This window comes from Rhinopithecus bieti, unplaced genomic scaffold (genome assembly GCF_001698545.2).
Source record: "Rhinopithecus bieti isolate Rb0 unplaced genomic scaffold, ASM169854v2 scaffold_36004, whole genome shotgun sequence".
Taxonomy (NCBI): domain Eukaryota; kingdom Metazoa; phylum Chordata; class Mammalia; order Primates; family Cercopithecidae; genus Rhinopithecus; species Rhinopithecus bieti.
In genome coordinates, this window is record NW_016815976.1 from 1,011,387 (window position 1) to 1,031,633 (window position 20,247).

The 20,247-nt window shown below is 41.0% G+C and overlaps 1 protein-coding gene across 1 annotated transcript in view; it reads left to right on the forward strand.

The window, feature by feature from the left end:
* CADPS (calcium dependent secretion activator) overlaps window positions 1–20,247 on the forward strand; it is a 497,883-nt gene that overhangs the window by 105,378 nt on the left and 372,258 nt on the right. Inside the window, exons 2-3 of the mRNA XM_017854222.1 lie at window positions 7,311–7,424; window positions 19,598–19,930. Of these exons, the coding sequence (XP_017709711.1) occupies window positions 7,311–7,424; window positions 19,598–19,930 (447 nt within the window). The remainder of the gene's footprint in view (window positions 1–7,310; window positions 7,425–19,597; window positions 19,931–20,247) is intronic.

Below are 20,247 nucleotides of genomic sequence, written 5' to 3' on the forward strand. Positions count from 1 at the left end.
AAAAAAAAAAAAAAAAAAAAAAAAAAAAAAAAATTATAATATACAATGCTGACATTATACTTTAAGTAGAAAAGGACCTAATTTATGTATATAACTGGAACATCTCCTTATGCCCAAAGATATTTTTCTACTCACTGCTGCCTATGCTTAGAATGCAGGTATTTGAGATTCCTTCTTTTACAGTAAGCATTGCTTCCCCCTTCTTTCTGGTACAGTTGTTGTTGCAATAGGAGACGTATTAGCCAATAAGCATCTTAGTAAGTATGCATTCTTCCATGATTATTGTAAACCATGTGTATCCATTGGGAATGCATTTGGCTGCCAGTAAGAGAAAACATACAGTGACTTGAACAAGTAGAAATTCGTTTTTTTCTCACATAATGAAAAAGCCAGAGATGGGTGTTTACGAACATTTGTTCAGCCACCCAAAAATGTAAGGACCACATTTCTGTGATGCTCTTGGCCTTTCCTGGATGGTCATGAGATAGATACCATGGCTGTAGAAACAGATTTGTATTCTCAGCAGAAGAAGGGGCAGCAGGAAAGGAAAGGTTTATACCACCGAGTATGCTCATTTTCATGAGGATTTCAAATATTTCTCCAGAAGATGCCCCCAGTAGTTTTCCACCTCTATTACATGGCCACCTAAAATTGCAAGAGGAACTGGGAAGGTAGTAATTGGCTTTCCAGCCTCTAAACTAGAAGGGCCAAGAAAGACTGAGGTAAGGAATACCACATCAATGATACCTTCAAAAGGCTGAGTGAATAAAAAAAGCATTGAAAGAAGATAAAAGATAAATGATAGGGAAACAAATACTTCTTATATTGTTTTTATTATTGGGTCCTTACTCTATGCCAGATACTATGCTATATATTATTATAGGTATTATAAATATATATATTATACATATATAATCCCACCTAGTTTTCACAAAGACTCTGTAAAGTAGATATTGCTTTCCCCCATTTACAGAGGAAAAACCCAAAGCCAACTACTTGACCAAGGTCTCATAGCAGAGCTAGGATCTGACTTGAGCTTGCTCTGACTTCAACATCGCCCCTCCTGAGACCAACACTTAGAACATGTGGTTTTCTCCTCACTATAGATCACATTTCATGCTTCTCCAGAATGCTTCAGTAAATTACAAACTGCCTGAAATGCAGTGGGGATTTTCAGGCTTTGGTTAATGAGGTAGATGGAACCAAGAATGCTTGAATAGTTCTAGCAAACGCTGCTACAGCACTTTCTTCTACAATAATCACCTTCCATCTTTTCAGGTTTTCTGCTTGGAATTCATTACTGCAATTCTGAATTCTGACCTTGATGCACAAGTGGTTTCTATACATATTCAATCCTTTTAGGTGGACTTCTATTTCAGGAGGATTCTCTCTGTAAGCAGCTCATCGAAGCTCATTTGTTTATTTAGAGTTGTACTGTCAGGTACTCTGGGCCAATTATTTCAGTTTATTCATGCAAGGTCACCTTTTGGGTTCAATCCTATCTAAGTCAGTTAACTTTTAACCAGAGACAAACTCTGTCCCACAGTTGATTCTTAGACTGGCTTTTGCAAGCTTCTAAGTAAGATTTTTATTCACTCATGCAATTGGCAAAGGGTATTAAGAAGTCAAAGATGAGTATGTGATTTCTGACTCAGTTGTGAGAAACTCTAGAGCTAAGATTGTGCCTTGATACTGTCATATCGCCAGAGCCTAACACTGTGCCTGGTATATATTAAGCCCTTAATAAGCTCATGTATTCATTCAGCAAACATTTGTTGAGAGCCCACTATGTGCATAGCAGTAAACGAGACAGATGTGTACAGCTATAAACAAGAAACACAATAGTGAACAAGACAGATAGGGTCCTTGTATTTGTGAAACATACATTCTTGTGAAGAGAGAGATAATGAAAAGTAGGTATAATTTTAAAATAAAGAAGGCCCTAATATGCATCATAGGAAAATGGATAAATTGTGGTATACCTGTAAAATGGAATACTACCCAGCAATGAGAAGGGACCAGCTATTGCTACTCCTAACCACATGGATGAATCTCATCATGTATGATAGTATTGATATCAAGTTCAAAAACAGGCAACACTCATCTATGATAATAGAAGTCAGGCTAGTGGTCACTTTTGGAGGAAGGAATGACTTTGGGAGTATGCAGGAGCTTCTGGGGTCTGGGTAACGTTTATCTTGATATGAAAGTTTGTTATCTGGAAAAGTTTACTTTGTGAGAATTTCTTATACTGATTGGGCATAACAGTTCATGCTTATAATCCCAGCACTTTGGGAGGCCAAGGCAGGTGGATCACTTGAGGCCAGGAGTTCAAGACCAGCCTGATTGACATGGCAAAACCCCATCTCTACTAAAAATAAAAAAATTAGCTGGCCATGGTGGTGCTTGCCTGTAATCCCAGCTACTCAGGAGACTGAGGCAGGAGAATCACTCGAATCCAGGAGGCGAAGTTTGCAGTGGGCTGAGATGGCACCATTGCACTCCAGCCTGGGCAACAGAACAAGACTCTGTCTTAAAAAAAAAAAAAAAAAAGAGGAAGAAGAAAGAATTCTTCATACTCTGTGCTGATAAAGTATATTTTTCTATGTACATGTTAAATTAAATAATTTGACCTTAGAGAAGATAAGTGCTAACTGTGATAATGACTGTGCAGGAAATGCTCAGGTTTCAGGGCACTGTGACAGAGATTAGCTAGGGGAACATTACTGTAGACTGGATGGTCAGGGAAGCGCTTCCCAGGATATGCTGGCTCGGCTGAATCCTAAGGGGCCAGCCACGGGGAAAACCAGAAGAACATCCCTGGCGAAGGGAACAGCAAGGGCAAAGGCTCTCAGGCAAGAAAAGTCAGGGCACAGCTGAGAAGTAAAAAAGACACCAGTGTGCTGGCTACCAGAGTGAGTAAAGAGCAGAGTGGAGCAAGTCAAAGTCAGGGTACATCATGCAGGGCCTTGGAGGCCATTGAGTTTATCATCTGCCCCTTATCATTTGGCTCTTCTTTTTTGCCAGGCCATGTGCTGAGATCTTGAGATATATTACCTCATTTCCTTTTCATCTTTTTAGTAACTTTAGGAGGTCGGTTTTATCATCCAAATTTTTTAAGGAGGAACCAAGGCTTAGGGAAAGTAGCTTGCCTAAGGTCATCCAGCTTGGAAGTGAGTGGTATCACCAGGACTTGAACCTGCGTCTCTTGGACGCCAAGCCTGTGCTCTCAACTCCTGACTCATGATTCTGCCTCTGAGCACTTGAGTTTAAATAAATAACTACTTCACCACATAAAACATAAACCCATAGGACTGTGAACAAAATGCTGAGAAAATAGCAACCTCCACCTGAGGAGTCTGGAAGGGAGTGCATGCACTAAATTTAAAGACGTGTACATGTGAAATGTCCCCAGAGGCAGGCATTCTCAAGGGAACAGTATGTGCAAACACTCAAAGATGAGAATTAGGGTGGGCACAGTGGTTCGTGCCTATAATTCTAGCACTTTGGGAGGCCGAGGCGGGTTGATCACCTGAGGTCAGGAGTTCGAGACCAGCCTGGCCAACATGGTGAAACCTCATCTTTACTAAAACTACAAAAATTAGCCAGGTGTAGAGGCGCGCACCCGTAGTCCCAGCTACTTGGGAGGCTGAGGCACGAGAATCACTTGAACCCAGGAGGCGGAGATTGCAGTGAGCCGAGATCACACCACCGCACTCCAGCCTGGGCAACAGTGAGACTCTGTTTTTGTTTGTTTGTTTGTTTTTGTTTTTGTTTTCTTAAAAAGAAAGATGAGAATGAATCATCACAATAGCGAAGATGTATTGAGCATTCATCCTGTACTAAGTTCTGCAGTGAGTATTTTGCTTATCTTGATCCTCACAACAACCCTATGAGGTCAATATTGGCCCCATTTTACCAATGAGAAAACTGAGCTTTAGAGAGGTTAGTCATTTGCCCAGGGAGACACGGCTAGTGAGTTGAGTAACTAAACACTAGGCTTGTTGAATTAGTGGTGAGAAAAGTAGTGAATTATAAACCAGTAGGTGGCAAAACCCAGACATAAAGTTCTGCCACTGAAGTCCATGCCCCCAACTCTCCTGCTGACAGCTTAATGTGACTAGGGAAGCAAGGGATGCTTTGTGTGGCTTTGTGATGTGTGTTCTCTGAACTTGACTAAAATTAATGTTCCTGAAGTTCCTTAGCTCCTTTCTCCATTGAGAGTTTTATATTCTGTAATTTCTTTTCTCTGAAATCCTGAATCATAATTTTATGTGCTTTTTTGTTTGCCTTTTCCTCTCTACTTAGACTATAAGATCCCTGAAGAAAAGCCCTTATTTCTTTTGATTCCTTAGTGCCCAGCCCTAAGAAATAATGGGTGAGATCAGGGGTTGTGTGTGTCGACCACTGCACCCTTAGTGTCTGGTGCAGGGCCGGGCAGAGGGTGCATGCTCTATAAATTTTTTTTTTTTTTTTTTTTTTGAGATGGAGTCTCGCTCTGTCGCCCAAACTGGAGTGCAGTGGTGTGATCTCCCACTCACTACAAGCTCCGCCTCCCAGGTTCACACCATTCTCCTACCTCAGCCTCCCGAGTAGCTGGGGCTACAGGCACCCGCCACCATGCCCGACTAGTTTTTTTTTAATATTTTCAGTAGAGACAGGGTTTCATCGTGTTGACCAGGATGGTCTCGATCTCCTGGCTTTGTGATCCACCCACCTCGGCCTCCCAAAGTGCTGGGATTACAGGCGTGAGCCACCGCACCCTGCCAAATATTTCTTAACTAAATGAGTACCATGCTTATTTAAGGAAAGGTAAGAGAGATAATAGATTTGGCCTGGGTCAACAATCAATCTTGAACATTCATATGGTGTGTGCATAAGTTTATTTCAATTACTTAATCATTTAAGACAAAAGCGAGGTCTATAGGCCTCCATTCCTCTCCTGCCCTGTCATCCCACCCTACTCCCAAAATCACGCAAAGCTTGTATTGACACTGTTTTAGAAGGAATTCTGAGCAAGAAATCCTGTGAGATGCCTTGGTTGGTCCTATACTGTTAGGATTTGTGAACTAGATTAAGGCTGGTCTGCTTAAAATAAATTTATGTTACAGGTATCATTTTTATGAGCAAATCAACTGCTACCTAATGTTTCAGTTCAAATGGTTTCAAGCACATAAAAAATAACTATGATTTTCTCTTCAATTTCACATATCAATATCCATGGGTCAGAGCAGGAAAGCTTAAGCAACTTAGAAGTGAGTTTATTCCATGCTTTAGGTCTGAACTGGTCCAGTGCAATAGCCACTAGCCACTGTGGCTATTGAACACTTGCAATTTGGTTACTCTGAATTGAGATATGTTGTAAGGGTAAACTACACCAGATTCCAAAGGCATAGCATTTTTTTTTAACATAAACTGTCTCATTAATAATTTATATACTGATTACATGTTGAAACGTTATTTTGGCTATACTGGGTTAAATAAAGTATATCAAAATTCATTTCACCTGTTTCTATTTTTTAATGTGGCTACTATAAAACTTAAAATTATACATGTGGCTAACATTATATAGTGGTGCCCTAGAATGTAACAAATATGAGTCTGATAAATTTCTAACCCCTTTTAATCTACCCTTGACTTCACTATTCCCCAACTTCTTCCAAAGATACAAAAATTAATGAAAGCACCCAGCTTCCATCTGTGTCACAAACAAAATTCTGTTTTGGTTTTGTTTATTGACTGAGTCAAAACTCATGCTGGCTTTGCATCTCCTAAAGCTTTAAACTTTATTTTCTAATTATATTGACTCTAATGGTAAAATCACTTGGATTTATATAAAAAGTTTTAATATTTTAAAAGAACTCATTATGTTATTGAATAACTATAACTATCCCAGGACAGTGGGTAATTAGAATCACCACCATTTTCCAAGTGAGAAAACTAAGGATGAGATAAAATTTATTTAAACCCAGCCCTGATCCAGAAAGGCTGGCTCTTCACAGGTCAATGCAGAATATAAGTAGCTTTTCCCAGGTGACACAGTGGCCAACAGAACTGGTACTGGACTGATCTTCTTACTTTTTCCACTAGAACAGTGGTTCTCAGATGTAATTTCTCATGATCAATTATAAAGCATAACTTTTTATAAAAAAGTTTAACTTTTCAGAGTTAAAAGTTTTAACTTTTAAAACAGCAAAGTTTTGGCTGACTTTTTAATATACATATTTTATATAAATTAGAACCAATGAAAAGATACCTGAAAATAACATGTCTTGCGTACACTCCATTCATTCATTCATGCAATCAGCCCTGAGTGTCTGGCACATGTAAGGCAGTTAGCTATGCCCTGGGAAAACATCGATGAATAAGATAGCAAGAAAAGACACATCATGTAACAAATTTAATCATCATCAAGCAGTTAAATAAACAGTGTGCTGTGGAATCACAAAGCAGGATGATCTGCCCCTAGCCTAGGGGCTGGGAAGGGCTTCATAAATTAGTGCTGCCTGCATTGATACCTGATGGATGGTGGGATAGAACCAGATAAGGGGTGAGGAAGAGGAATGAGTATGAATCTTTTAGGAATGTTTTCCTAAGAAAGAAAGGTGGGATTGATAGGCAAGGAATTGCACATAACCTAGTGCCCAAATTCTCTATGCCACAACCCAGAAGTGTATCCTGTACCCAAACATCATCTGTCATGTGATCATGGATGTACTAACAACAATAAGGTTTGAAAACCACTGCATATGGTCATACTTCATTTATCAAGGTATTTCAGACCACCAGAGGGGCATGTGCAGTGCTGTGCTTGCTATTACATGTTTAACAACCATCTCTCAGGAGAAAAAAAAAACTGTTTTGTAGCATTTGCCAATTTCCATGGTATAAATACTCCCACCTTGGCTGATATGAAGCTGCCAATGAGACAACACTGAATGTGGAGCTGGGAAGAGATGGGTGGTAGCACTCCCTTATATAGAGTTTCCCTCATGCAAATGCCGTAGGTGTAAGTAACCTCAGAAGCACTGATAAAAGTGAAATGTGGTAAAATAACTAGGAGGCAATGGATTTTAAGTATTAAAAGTGTATTAACTTTGTTTTTAATATAATTTATTTATATTATTTTAAAATAATGGCTGTGTTTAACACTGGCTCACAGAAGTTTCCGCAGATTCCCTTATCAGCTCTCACACACCTGTACAAGCCAGCTCCAGTACACCAATGGGCCTGGCATCTTCAGCATAAAATATCCACGATCCTTGTCTAGAACAAGTGCTCACATTTCCCTCTTTTTCTGTTTCTTACAGATCAGCAAACAGCAGCTGCAGACAGTCAAGGACAGGTTTCAGGCTTTCCTCAATGGGGAAACCCAGATCATGGCTGATGAAGCCTTCATGAACGCTGTGCAGAGTTACTATGAGGTGAGAATCGCTGTGCAGAAGAACACCAAAACTACTCAAGCCCTAGGCCTGGGGAGTCTGAGCTGCAGGGCAATGGGGACAATCGTTTTGGTTTACTACAGGATCATCCCTCCTAAGGCAAAGGGGTTGGTGATTGGTTACAATGTTAAGAAATAACAGTATTTTGTTTTGGGGGAAAACGAAATGTAAGCTACTATTTAACAACAGAGTTTTATACCAGGCAATATACTGATTGTATTTCATACAAGATATAACAGTCTTATGAATTAGATCTGATTGTATTTTCATTTTACTGATGAAGAGACTGAGGCTCAGAGACGTTCAATTAATTACTCAAGGTCACACAGCTATGAAAAATCACAACCTATGACTTTGAGTCAGGAGTATTTTTCTCACCACTTATACCATTTTAAAGGATGTTAGCACCTCCTAAGGATGGTGGCTTCATGAACTTCCTTATTCTTTTTTCTAAAATGCTGCTTGCGTATCTGGAGCTGGGACCACTGTCCAAAATGCAGTTCTCTAGAGAAAATCTACAAAAGAGAGAACACGTTCTGAATATGTATTACGGGTAAATTGTCACCACTAGACCTCAGAAGTTTATCAGTAAAGTGGATTTGTATTTCTGCAAATATTTTTAAATTTTATAATTGTTCTTTCTTAGTGTGCATATTGGCTATTATTTGTACATGATTATGAAATGGACATGCCAAACCTTCATATTGGCAATGCTTTCCTCATATGCATATTTTCAAATATGATTATTTGGTCACTGAGTACATTTTATTTTATATTAATCCGTTTTAATGTGAACCAGGTAAATTCTCTCTGTGTTTGGAATCCTATGCCCCAAATGTCTGATGCGTTGTAAAGGCTAGATGACAACCATTAGAGCCCAGCTCCTAAGCACTGGAAGCTTATGATATCCTGCTATATACAATTCACAGTAATAATGATAAACCTTAAGCTAGGTATAAGGAAAACCTAACAAAATCTGATTTTCCCCCAGGATTGTTTCACTGATTTCCTTCCTTCCTTCTTTCCTTTATTTATTAGATAGAAAATTATCTCAAAACAAAAATGTTGATGTGCCTACTTTGCTAGTGCTCTAAGCACGTACTTAGTCTCCCCATCGGATTCAGCCCACAACAGATGCTTTCAATATGTTAATTGATTGAAGCCTCAGGAGAGGCAAAATCCTGATTTGGCAAAACTCTTCTTCCCACTTGCTAAAGCACTTGACTCCTTCCTTCATGGAGGGAGTAAGACTGCAATTAGATCTTGTGAAAATATTATTGATTGGTTTGCTAATTAGCGTTTAATAGTAAATAATCTTCGTGATGTTTCCTGGGACCAACCACAGACTCCTTTTACACACCGTTTTCTTCATGAAATTTTTATTTGGATCTATTTTAGAAGTCAAATTTGTTTTTATAGTTGTCCAAATTTAAATCTTTAAAAATTTTACAAGTATCATTCATTATCACCAATGACTGTCAAACTTGCTGCTTTATCTGATGTGGTACAATTTTTTGGTTGAATTTCATGGGGAGTAGAAATGAGACTTGGAATCACAGTGATATATGATAGTGAATAACTTGAATATATTTAACAAAAGTTTTGTTTAGAAACTGCCTGGGGATGAAATTAATTTTCCCTCTTTGTTCAAGTTCTGGAAACCAGTGGGAGAGTAATGGTAGAAGCCTTGTCAGGCCAAGCAGACCCCTATCAATAGTTCTCCTAGTTAGAGTCATTCACCAGAGTTTATAAATTTACAGATTGCAAATCTTAATTAGAAAGCTCATTTGACTAATGGCATAAATTAAAAGAAAATGTCATTTCCATCTATTAATTAAATGTGAAAATTAATAGTCATCAACGTGCTAATGAGTCTCTGGAAATTACCATTACATCTATAGTGATCCCAATGTTTTCCTCTATAGTGGCTAATTTATTTGAAATAGTTTCTGTTTTTGTCTGGTAAGAGTACAGGCATTGAGAAATTACTCAATATTTAATGTTAGCATTTGAGTAACATAAGAAAGGATGTGGGGTATTAATGATCTAACTGCTGTCTTCATTAGTACTTTGGAGAGCCTTAGATTCACTTTTCCAGGGAAGTCTAATCCTCTGAAGTGAAAGTTCTCTATCAGGAGATCAGGGTTAACACGTTACTTAGGGGCTCTCCAAGTTGATTACACCTTCCTTTCTCCTTTCCCCTTCATTCTTGGGCTACGGAGAAGCTGGTGTCTCTTCCTCTACCCAACTCTGGGTTCCAATTGCTTCTCCGTTGGCCCCTGTCTTAGTCAGGACTCTTTGGATTATAAGTGACTAATACCTACGTCATACTGGATAACCCTAAAAAGACATTTATTTCCTCAAGTAACTTAAAAGTCCACATGTAGGCCTGGATTCAGCCATGGCTGGATCCAGAGGCTCCAAAGTTACCAGCAGGATGGGTATCTTCCCTACACCTCTCCACTGTGCTCATCCCTGTGTTGACTTCCTTCTTGGTCAGCTTCTCTCCATGTGGAAGACCTTAGCAGCCCCAGGGCACATCCTACCAGTTCAGCAACTCCAGGAGCAAAGAGAACACCCCTACTGAGCTCCCTAGCAAAGACCTGGGGTGACTTAGTTGGACTGACATGGATCACTTGTCCCTTCTTGAATCAATCACAGTGGATAGGGGTGAAATAGACTGGGAGGATAAAGCTTAGGACAGCCACCATCTCTGGCACCTGAGTACAGGCTCAGCCCCAGGGGAACCATTTTCAGGAAGAATGTAATGGTTTCTTAATAAAACATTAGGCTGCTTTTTACCAAAACAGGGGGAATATATGCTCAGCAGACAAAACCAACAGATATCCTCCTTCCAAATTCTCTCTCTTTCACATACACACACACTCCACCCTATAATGCCACAACTTCACATTCCAGTTTACCAACAGCAATGACATTAAAAAATAGTGTAACAGCAGTAATCTCAAAATGTTCTAGGATTTCTGTACTTTAAAAGTCAGTTTTGATATCGGTCTTGTTTTGCTAAGGCAGTATATTCATTACTTGGTATGCACAGAGCATTAGTTCCAGGACTTCTCAAATACAAAATCCTCAGATGCTCAAGTCCCTGATATAAAATAGCATAGTATTTGCATATAACCTATGCACATCCTCCCATATGCTTTTTTTTTTTTTTTTTTTTTTTTTTTAGTTAGGGTTCCTTCTGTCACCCAGGCTGGAGTGCAGTCATATAATCACAGCTGACTGCAGCCTCAACCTCCTGGGCTAAAATGATCCTCCCTCCTCAGCCTCCCATATAGTTGGACTACAGGTGCATGCCACCATGCCAGACTAATTTTTGTATTTTTTGTAGAGAGAGGGTTTTACTATATTGCCCATGCTGGTCTTCACCTCCTGGGCTCAAGTAATTCTCCCACCTCAGCCTCCCGAGTAGCCAGGACTATAGGTGCATGCCATCGTGCCAGACTAATTTTTATATTTTTTTTGTAGAGAGAGGGTTTCGCTATGTTAACCAGGCTGGTTTTGAACTCCTGGGCTCAAGTAATCCACTTGCATTGGCTTCCCAAAATGCTGGGATTACAGGCATGAGCCACCACACCTGGCCTTCTCCCTTATACGTTAAATCGTCTCTAGATAACTCATAAAACCTAATACAATGTAAATGCTATGTAAATTGTTGTCATACTATATTGGTTTTATTTGTATTACTTTTTATTGTTATTTCTTATTTTTTATATTTTGGATCTGTAGTTGGTTGAATGCATGAACGTGGAATGTGCAGATACAGAGGACCAAGTGCTATAATGATCTCTCAGCATGCCAGAGTAGTAAAGATCATCTTTTAAAAAATGAAAGGAGAGAGGAGGTGCTATTCCTTTTCCATCTGTGCCCATCCAGCCCAGTCTGAGCAAAGCTAGTCACCATTAACAGCAAGTTGGTGAGGCCTGGGCCATGAGTGGGGATGGGAGAAAGGACACCAAGGTCCCTGTGGCTCTCAAGAGCACACAGGTTTATTTTTGTCCTTTCCTGATGGCCCTGATTGTCAGAGCACATCAAGCAGGGCAGCAGATTAATCCATTAATCTCCTCAATTCTGGCTTTCAGGGCCAAGAGCTGGAGGCTGGGGTGGGTGCTCTGAGATCTGGCGCAGCAATTCTGTCTCACACCCCTGTTCCTGAGATATGGCATCAGAGAGCCATTTCTCTGTGTTCCCCACACCTTTTCTAACTATTTTGAAGACAAATGTCCAAAATATAAGCCCTCCCTCTCTCCCTCCGTCTCCTCACACTCACCTCCTCGTGCTCACCTTCTCACCTCCCTGCTTGATTTTAATTTCTTCACATGCTGGTCCTGGCATCAGAGAAAATAGGTGGATGAAAAAGTTTTACAAAACTCAGATTCTTCCTGGAAGTGAACATAGGGGTATTTGCAAGAAAGTGGGAGTGTCAAATGTGGCAGAAGACATAAAAATTCATTTCAGGACACTGCATCTGATGTCTGAACTTCAGCCAGTGAAGCTGCTATGATTGAGCTTTGTTTGGGGTGTGTGAATGTTGTTTTGTTTGGTTGTTAGTTTTTTGTTTGTTTTGTTTTGTTTTTGTTTTTGTTTTTTAATAAATGCCTAGTTCACTTTTGTCAAACTAGCTTTGAACGTTGCAACAGACCGAATTCTTTAGTTGCTAGCAACAGAAACTAACTGTGGTTAAATTCAGCCCTAATCATCACGATCATCATCCTAACAACTTCAGAAGCAACAACAACAACAATAGTTTGCTGTTGTTGCTGGTATTGTTGTTATCAGAAGAAACAGCTAAGCTTCAGAAAAGAAGGAAACCAGAGCAGTTTAACTTCAGGAAGCCAGACAGTAAGATATAACAGACACTTCATCATTGGGATAAATCTACTCCAGCCCAATCCATTCTCATGCCAACCCACTCAGAATGTGAGCTCAAGAAGTAGCGGTCTTACTGACCAAGCTCAAATCCCAACCCATCACTTGGCTAAAGAAGGACAAAGTCCTACAATTGACAATTCCACTGCAACTATGTGCAATGGGAAAGGGGTTCTTGGAAGAAAGACTGAGGTACTATTATCAGAAGAGGAAGAACAGTTGGCAGGCAAAAACTGCAGGTTTCTTCTATGCAAGAAGACATTTTGTTTAGTTCTTATGGTCGAACGTTTTTATTTAAGAGGAGTATAAATCAGATCACACTGGCTATTTTTCTAAAATGAAACAGTATATTTTCTAATAAGTAGAATGGCTACAACTACTCCGTGGTACCTGAGATACCATGATAAACAGGTACATCCCTAGAGGAAGAGTCACTACGCACTCTAAAGCATTGATTCTTGTAGGGAAAGCCCAGCCAGGAGGAGGCAGGAGGCGGAAGGCAGAGTGATTAAAAGGATGAGTTTAGTGTCCAAGGCCAGGTGCAGTTCACATCTGTAATCCCAGTACTTTGCGAGGCTGAGGTGGGAGGATCACTTGGGGCCAGAGGTTCAAGGCTGCAGTGAGCTACACCACTGCACTCCAGCATGGGTGACAGAATGAGACCCTCTCTAAATAAATTAAAAATAAAAATTGTGCCCGACAGAGGTGGATTGAGTTCTAGTCCTATTACACACTGACTGTGGTACCTCAGCCAAGTCTGAGCCTTAGTTGCTTCATCTGTAATAGGGCCTTCCTTGCCTAATTGCTCTCAAGACTAAATATATATACCTGGACAGTTCCATTATTAATATATTGAGGTTAAAACATATTAATATATTAAGGTTAGAAATGAGCATAGTGGTATGGTGTCCATATGCTGCATAGAAATAGAAGAAGATAGTTGAAAGTTGATAGAATCAATTCACTCCCTGGGCATGGAGGAAGGGAGGTGCAAGATGGAGCAAGGAAGAAGGATATAGAAAAGAGAAAGGAAAGTACTTTTGCTCCTAACCTAGCACCACCTACCACAAGGTCATGGTCCTAGATCTGCTTCTGAAACTTTGCCCAGAATCCTTTACTTTTTGGTGAAGAATATTTTTAAGACTTGAAAATACATTTTATTTTAGAAATGAAAATGCACCTTGCCCCAAAGAAGGTAAAATTTGTATTTTTCCAGGGAGAAAAGGTGTGTTTCGAATGACTGTGAAAGTAAAACATGCCCACTATAAAATAAAGCAGACAATGTAGAAAATCTCTGCATTTACATGGTTAAAAAATACTTACAATCCCATCATCCTAGATAACCACAATTAAACTTTGGTTTATATCTTTCCAGGTACTTTTAATGTATCTATGCATGTCAAGATAACTATTTGGCTTGCATATTAAGGTGGGAAATTACCACAAACTATTAAGAACCCACTTCTTTTACTTAACACAGTTGTTTTCAATCTCCTTCCTACCTTTACAAAGGTCACACAAATGACATACTCTCATCAGTAAACTGTCTTATTTCCTATGGTATTCGAAATCCAGATCCATGCCCCTATCCTCCAATTCCACCTCACCCCTGCCATTGGAAGACTCTGGTCCATGATAACCATATATCACGGACATCTTTGGATGCTAATGAAAATGTATGTATCTTTTTTCATGGCTGCATGATATTCCATTTAAAAATAACAGCTAACTTGTATTACATTTAGCCTGTAGTAGGCAACAGGCTAACCAACTTGCAGGCATAATATCACTGAATCAGGATTCAGGGCTCACCAAAATTCTACGAAGGAAGGTTTTTATAACCCCCATTTTAAAGGTGAGGAAATTAAAGCCCAGGGAGATTAAGTAACTTGCTCAAGTGGCAAAGCTAGCAAGCCACAGAGCCAGGATTTGAACCCAGGTGTTCTAATTCCGGGGCCCATCCTCCTAACCATGATGTCTACCCCTTTCATTATTTATGTGTCCATTTGTTAATAGCAACGAGGTTTGTGTTTCTTGTAAATATTATTTACTCCAACATCTAGGTGTTTTTCTTATTTATGTTGAAAGGATATGCTTTTTCAGAGCAGGAATGAATCTGCCCTGGCTTCTCAGCCTATCAGCAAGCGAATGGGAGCTAGGCCAACCTCATCCGTAATGTGAACAGTCACTAAGTACTGATGTGTTTGTGTGTGTCTAAAATGACCTTGAGGTTGTTTGGCTCTGGTGATGGAGGGAAGGACTGAAGGATGAGGTCGAGTTGCTGAATTGACTGTCCTTCACAATTCCATATTTATTTGTTTATCTTCCATCTCTCATTATGACGTGTCTGGAAGTTGGCAGAAAAGCAGGGAGGATTTATGGATGTGCCCAAATAGAACTGGGCTTGGGGTTAAAGTATCTTGTGGCAGCCACTAAAAAGCAAAAACAGAAACAAACACGGATACAAAATACAGACAGAGCTCCCAGCACAATTGAGTTTGAACAGTTGTTTTAGAGACACACAGGCACATCAGTATTTAGTGTTTGTATTCATTATAGGGTGAGCCTGGCCCAGGCCCCACTTCCTCTTCGACAGACTGAGAAGCCAAGACAGATGATGTGCCTGGAAAAATAGTTTCCTGCTTCCACCTTCTCTCCTCATGGCTGTCTTGTCTCCGTTGGGCAATTCATCTTCACTGTCTCCCCAGTCTTTGGCCTCCTTCCTCCATGTTCTTGTCATTCCACTCATCTCTCCTCTTTCTAGGATCTGGCAGTTGTATCTTAACACAGGACAGATAAATCCCTCCACTTTTCAAAGTCTTCTCAGTTTGATCCTCATCAAAGAAGAAAGGCTGGATTCCTGTATTGTTTAGCATGAAGGAGAGGGAGATTGGTGGAGGTTAGGTGACTTGTCTTCCACTGGTAATTCAGAAGTATTACTGAGAAGCTACTATGTACAAAGGAAGGGGCTATGTGAAGCAGATGCTATGTCCAGGATTCAGGGTTCACCTGATATAGTTCAGCTGTGTCCCCACCCAAATCTCATCTTGAATTGTAGCTCCCATAATTCCCATGTGTCATGGAGGAGACGTGTCTCCCACGTGTCACCAGTGAGAGGTAACTGAATCATTGGAGCAGGTCTTTCCCATGCTGATCTCATGATAGTGAATAAGTCTGAAGAGATCTGATGGTTTTATGAAGGGGAGTTCCCATGCACATGCTCTCTTGCCTGCTGCCATGCCATGTAAGACGTACCTTTGCTTCTCCCTTGACTTCCACCATGATTGTGAGGCCTCCCCAGCCATGTGGAACTGTGAATCCATTAAATCTCTTTCCTTCACAGATTACCCAGTCTTGGATATGTCTTTATTAGCAGCGTGAGAACAGACTAATACATCACTCAACCAGTTACACCAGCTGGGACCCAAGTGCCAACATCTTTATTTCTTACCCCTTGTTATCAGGTCCCATGGAAAATCTAACTTAAGTCTCTTGTTTTAAGAGACCAATATACCGTGTGCTGGTTTCCACTTGACCTTCTCACCCCAATCCAGGCATAGTCTCACTCCATATTTTTCCTGCTAGAGTAGTCTGCTTTGCTCTTATAGTTCATTCACTCATTCCGCAAGTATTTACTGACACCAGCTACGTGCCAGGCACTGTCTCAGGCACTAAGAAGTAATAGAAACAATGACAACCCTGCCTCCCGGAAGATCAGATATTTACCAAACAGTCACAAAAACAGTGGCAGATGGCAGCTCTGGAAGGGCTTTGGGAGAAAAGAATCTGGGGCTGAGAGCTTATAGTTGAGGCGCATTTCGGGTTTGTGGGATACTGCTGTGCATAGATGTAGAGGAGAGTATAGCTTCACTGGTGATTGAATGTTTTCACATCACCCCTTATGTTTATTAGCGCTGACAATAAAGGCTTAACCCCATAGTGTCCCCACTGCCATCACACTCACCTCTTCTCCTACAACCACCTCTCAACTGGCCTCCCTGCCTATTATCTTGGCTCCCTTCAGTCTGTTTTCCACATTAAAGCCAAAGAATGTGAACTGATTTGTGCTGTGTCCCAGTTTAAAACTTTCAATCGCTTTCCAGTGCCCTTAAAATGAAGACCAACAACCCTAATCCCCTCCTCCTCCTGAATACCTCCTCTTCCTCAATGCCTCCCTAGGCTCTCTGGCCCCTCCCTGCCCATCTCACATCTATCACCCCCAGCCCTCATTGCCACAGCCACATTGACTCCTCCTTATTTCCTCAGGCACTTGGGGTCTTCACATGTATTTTTCCTTCTCTCTAAAATAACTTACAGTTCTCCATTCACCTATCCATCTTTCACACATCATCTCAAAGGTGTTTTCTTTCAGGAAGGCTTTCTTGACCACATATTAGAATAGATTTCTAGCTATAGGTTCCTGTGGACCCTTGTCTTGAGAGCACTTTTTCCAGATCATAATCATATATGCATGGCATTATTAGGATTATGTCAGTTGGACTCCATGAGAGCTAAATCTGTGTCTTCCTCACCATTGTATTCCTGACACCTGGTCTAGTGTCTTCCACCTAGGGAGTAACCAAAGAAAGGATGAATGGCTTCATGGAGAAGTTTATAATCATTATAGTTAAAAGGATAGCCCCAAATCTTATAGTTCAACTCCTTTGGTGTATGGACAAGAAATTAGAGAATCAGGCCAGGCATGGTGGCTCACACCTGTAATCTCAGCACTTTGGGAAGCCGAGGCGGGTGGATCACTTGAGGTTGGGAGTTCGAGACCAGCCTGGCCTACATAGAGAAACCCCATCTCTACTACTAAAAATAATAATAATAATACAAAAATTAGCTGGGGATGGTGGCAGATGCCTGTAATCCCATCTACTTGGGAGGTTGAGGCAGAAGAATCACTTGAATCCAGGAGGCGGATGTTGCAGTGAGCCAAGATCACACCACTGTACTTCAGCCTGGGCAACAAAGTGGCACTCTGTCTAAAAAAACAAAAAAAGAAAGAAAGAAATTAGAGAATCAGAGAGGGGAGATGATTTACTCAAGGTCGCACAGCAAGTTAGAGGCAGAAATGGCCTGAGATCATGATTTACAGCTTCTGCCACAATGTTCCATTGCCTCTCCAGAGACTTCCTCCACTAGCCTAAAAATACTGGTGTTTGAGATCCGTAATGTGTTGGTTAGATGGAGAAACCATCCCCATTAAGTGTTACAGGTTTTCAGGTGAATTATTTAGCTCATTAAGACTCATAAGGCCTGAGGATTCATTTGAAACTTTTTTGTCTATAATTAATTTTCAAATTAACTCTAAGGTCTCATCTGAGTACCAGTTCCCACTCACAGGGGGGCAGGCCATGGCCTCTACCCTGTGAGGCAAACCCTCAGCCCTCCTTTCTAAATTAGTTCATTAAAGTCAACAATAAACTGGAGGCTTTTTTAAAAAAACATTTCTCCACCCCAGAAAAGCTTTGCAATGAAGCATGAGGCAATGATATGCCCCCAGGCAATGCTGTCTCATGGCCAACAAGTGCATTTCCTGAAATCTGACAGGGGAATGAACGTTTGCTCTGCCTCTTGAAGGATATTTATGCACCTTCTCAAGTGTGACCAGGACACAGCTCAAACGTGTCAGATGCTTCCTCTCCATGAATACGAAGTGGCGGCTTCACTGCCTTGTATTACACCCCAGAACCATGTAGCTCATGTAAGCTTCTGAATGGTGGGCAGTGGAGCGAAAGTAAGACATTCTTAATAGAAAGCTTGGTCCCAGGACTCAACCAGGCAGCACCAGCAGACCAACCAGGGATTTTCTACCAGGCAAAAGAGGTTTTCATCAAGCAGGAGAACCCTGCAGGAAGGAAGGTAACCATGGTGAAGTAAAAAGACTATCCATTGGTAGTTAGACAATTTGAGTTACCAAAAGAAAGTGCCTTCCCCTCTCTGAAGTCTCAGTTTTTCATCTACAAAATAAACTTAACACCTATGTTCACTGTTAATTCACTTTTCAAGTGTCAAGTGCTGAAGACATTCTAGGACCTGAAGACAAGGAACAAGGACACATTCCTTGCCCAAGTAGAGTTTACATTTCAGGAAGGAAGATAGATAATTAAATATATGTTTACCTGATACTTGTATACTTCCAATTAAAAGTGTCATTGAACGGATAAAAGGAGATACAAATAGCAGTTAATGTTAAACGCTATGTGCCGGATATCATGCCAGGCATTTACATATAATAATAATAGCAACAAGTGTAATATGGGCCAGGCACTATTTTGTGTGTGTTTTACATGTTAACACATTTAATCCTCATTTAAAAATACGTACTGGCCTTGGCAACACAGCAAGACCCTGTTTCTACAAAAAGTTTTAAAAATTGTCAAGGCATAGTGGCACACACTTATAGTCCCAGCTACTTGGAGGCTGAAGCAAGAGGATGGCTTGAGCCCAGGAGTTTGAGGTTGCAGTGCATCATAATCACCACTGAAGTCTGACTTAGATGACAGAGCAAAGTCCTGCCTCTATTTAAAATAAAAAATTAAATGCTGGGTGCATTGATTCACGCCTGTAATCCCAGCACTTTAGGAGGCCAAGGTGGATGGGTTGCTTGAGCCCAGAAGTTTGAGACCAACCTGGGCAACATGGTGAAACCCTGACTCTACCAAAAATACAAAAATAAAATTTAAAAAAATTAGCCAGATGTGCTGGCATGCACCTGTAGTCCCAGCTAATCAGAAGGCTGAGGCTAGAGGTCACTTGAGCCTGGGAGGCGGAGGTTGCAGTGAGTTGTGATTATGTCACTGTACTCCAGCCTAGGTGACAGAGCAAGACTCTCTCAAAAGGAAATTGAACATTAAATAAATACTCTTATCCCCATTTTATAAATGAGAACACTGAGGTACAAAGAGGTTAACTTGCCCAAAGTCACACAGCCACTAAGGGGCAAGACCTATGCAGCCTGGGCAGAGGTCTGTATGCTATGTGCTGCCTCTCATGATAGTATCATCTCATTTAACCCTTGCAACAACCTGGTAAGTACCATTGTTCTTCTTATCTTACAGATGTGGACACAGAAGCAGAATGTGTAAGTAACTAGTCTGAGTTTGCACAGCCAGGAGGTGGTAGGGCAAGACGAGACCCACAGTGGTTCCTCCTGGGATGCACGTGAGGTGGGCTGGCCCAGTGTCCAGCCCCAGGAAACTGGTCCCTCTGTGGCCAACTCTCTTACTGTCTTTCCTGTCCCTGTTCTTGCTCAGGTGTTCCTGAAGAGTGACCGTGTGGCCCGCATGGTGCAGAGTGGAGGCTGTTCTGCCAACGACTCCCGGGAGGTCTTCAAGAAGCACATTGAGAAGAGGGTGCGTAGCCTGCCTGAGATTGACGGCCTCAGCAAGGAGACTGTGCTGAGCTCCTGGATGGCCAAATTTGATGCCATCTACCGTGGAGAAGAGGACCCCCGGAAGCAGCAGGCCCGGATGACAGCCAGCGCAGCCTCCGAGCTGATTCTGAGCAAGGAGCAACTCTATGAGATGTTCCAGAACATTCTTGGGATCAAGAAGTTCGAACATCAGCTCCTGTACAATGCCTGCCAGGTAAGGTGTTTCTCACCTGGGCCCAGAGCTGTGGGTAAGCAGAGCTGCATTCCAACTTCTATGAGACGCTTCTTGATTTTTTTTTAATGGATTAAAAGTTATATTTTATTACTGTACTGGTAAAAAGTTGAATACAATTCAGCCTACATGATATTCATGTTTTTCTTCTTATTAAAAAAAAAAAAAATTTGTGAGCTCCTAAAAGTCTCAGGGGCCCTAGGCACTGAGCTCATTGTGTCTAATGGGTAAGTTGGCCCTGTGAGTAAGGTCTGGTTTCCATGTGTCAAAAGTGCTAAAATCAATTTTAAAAAAATATT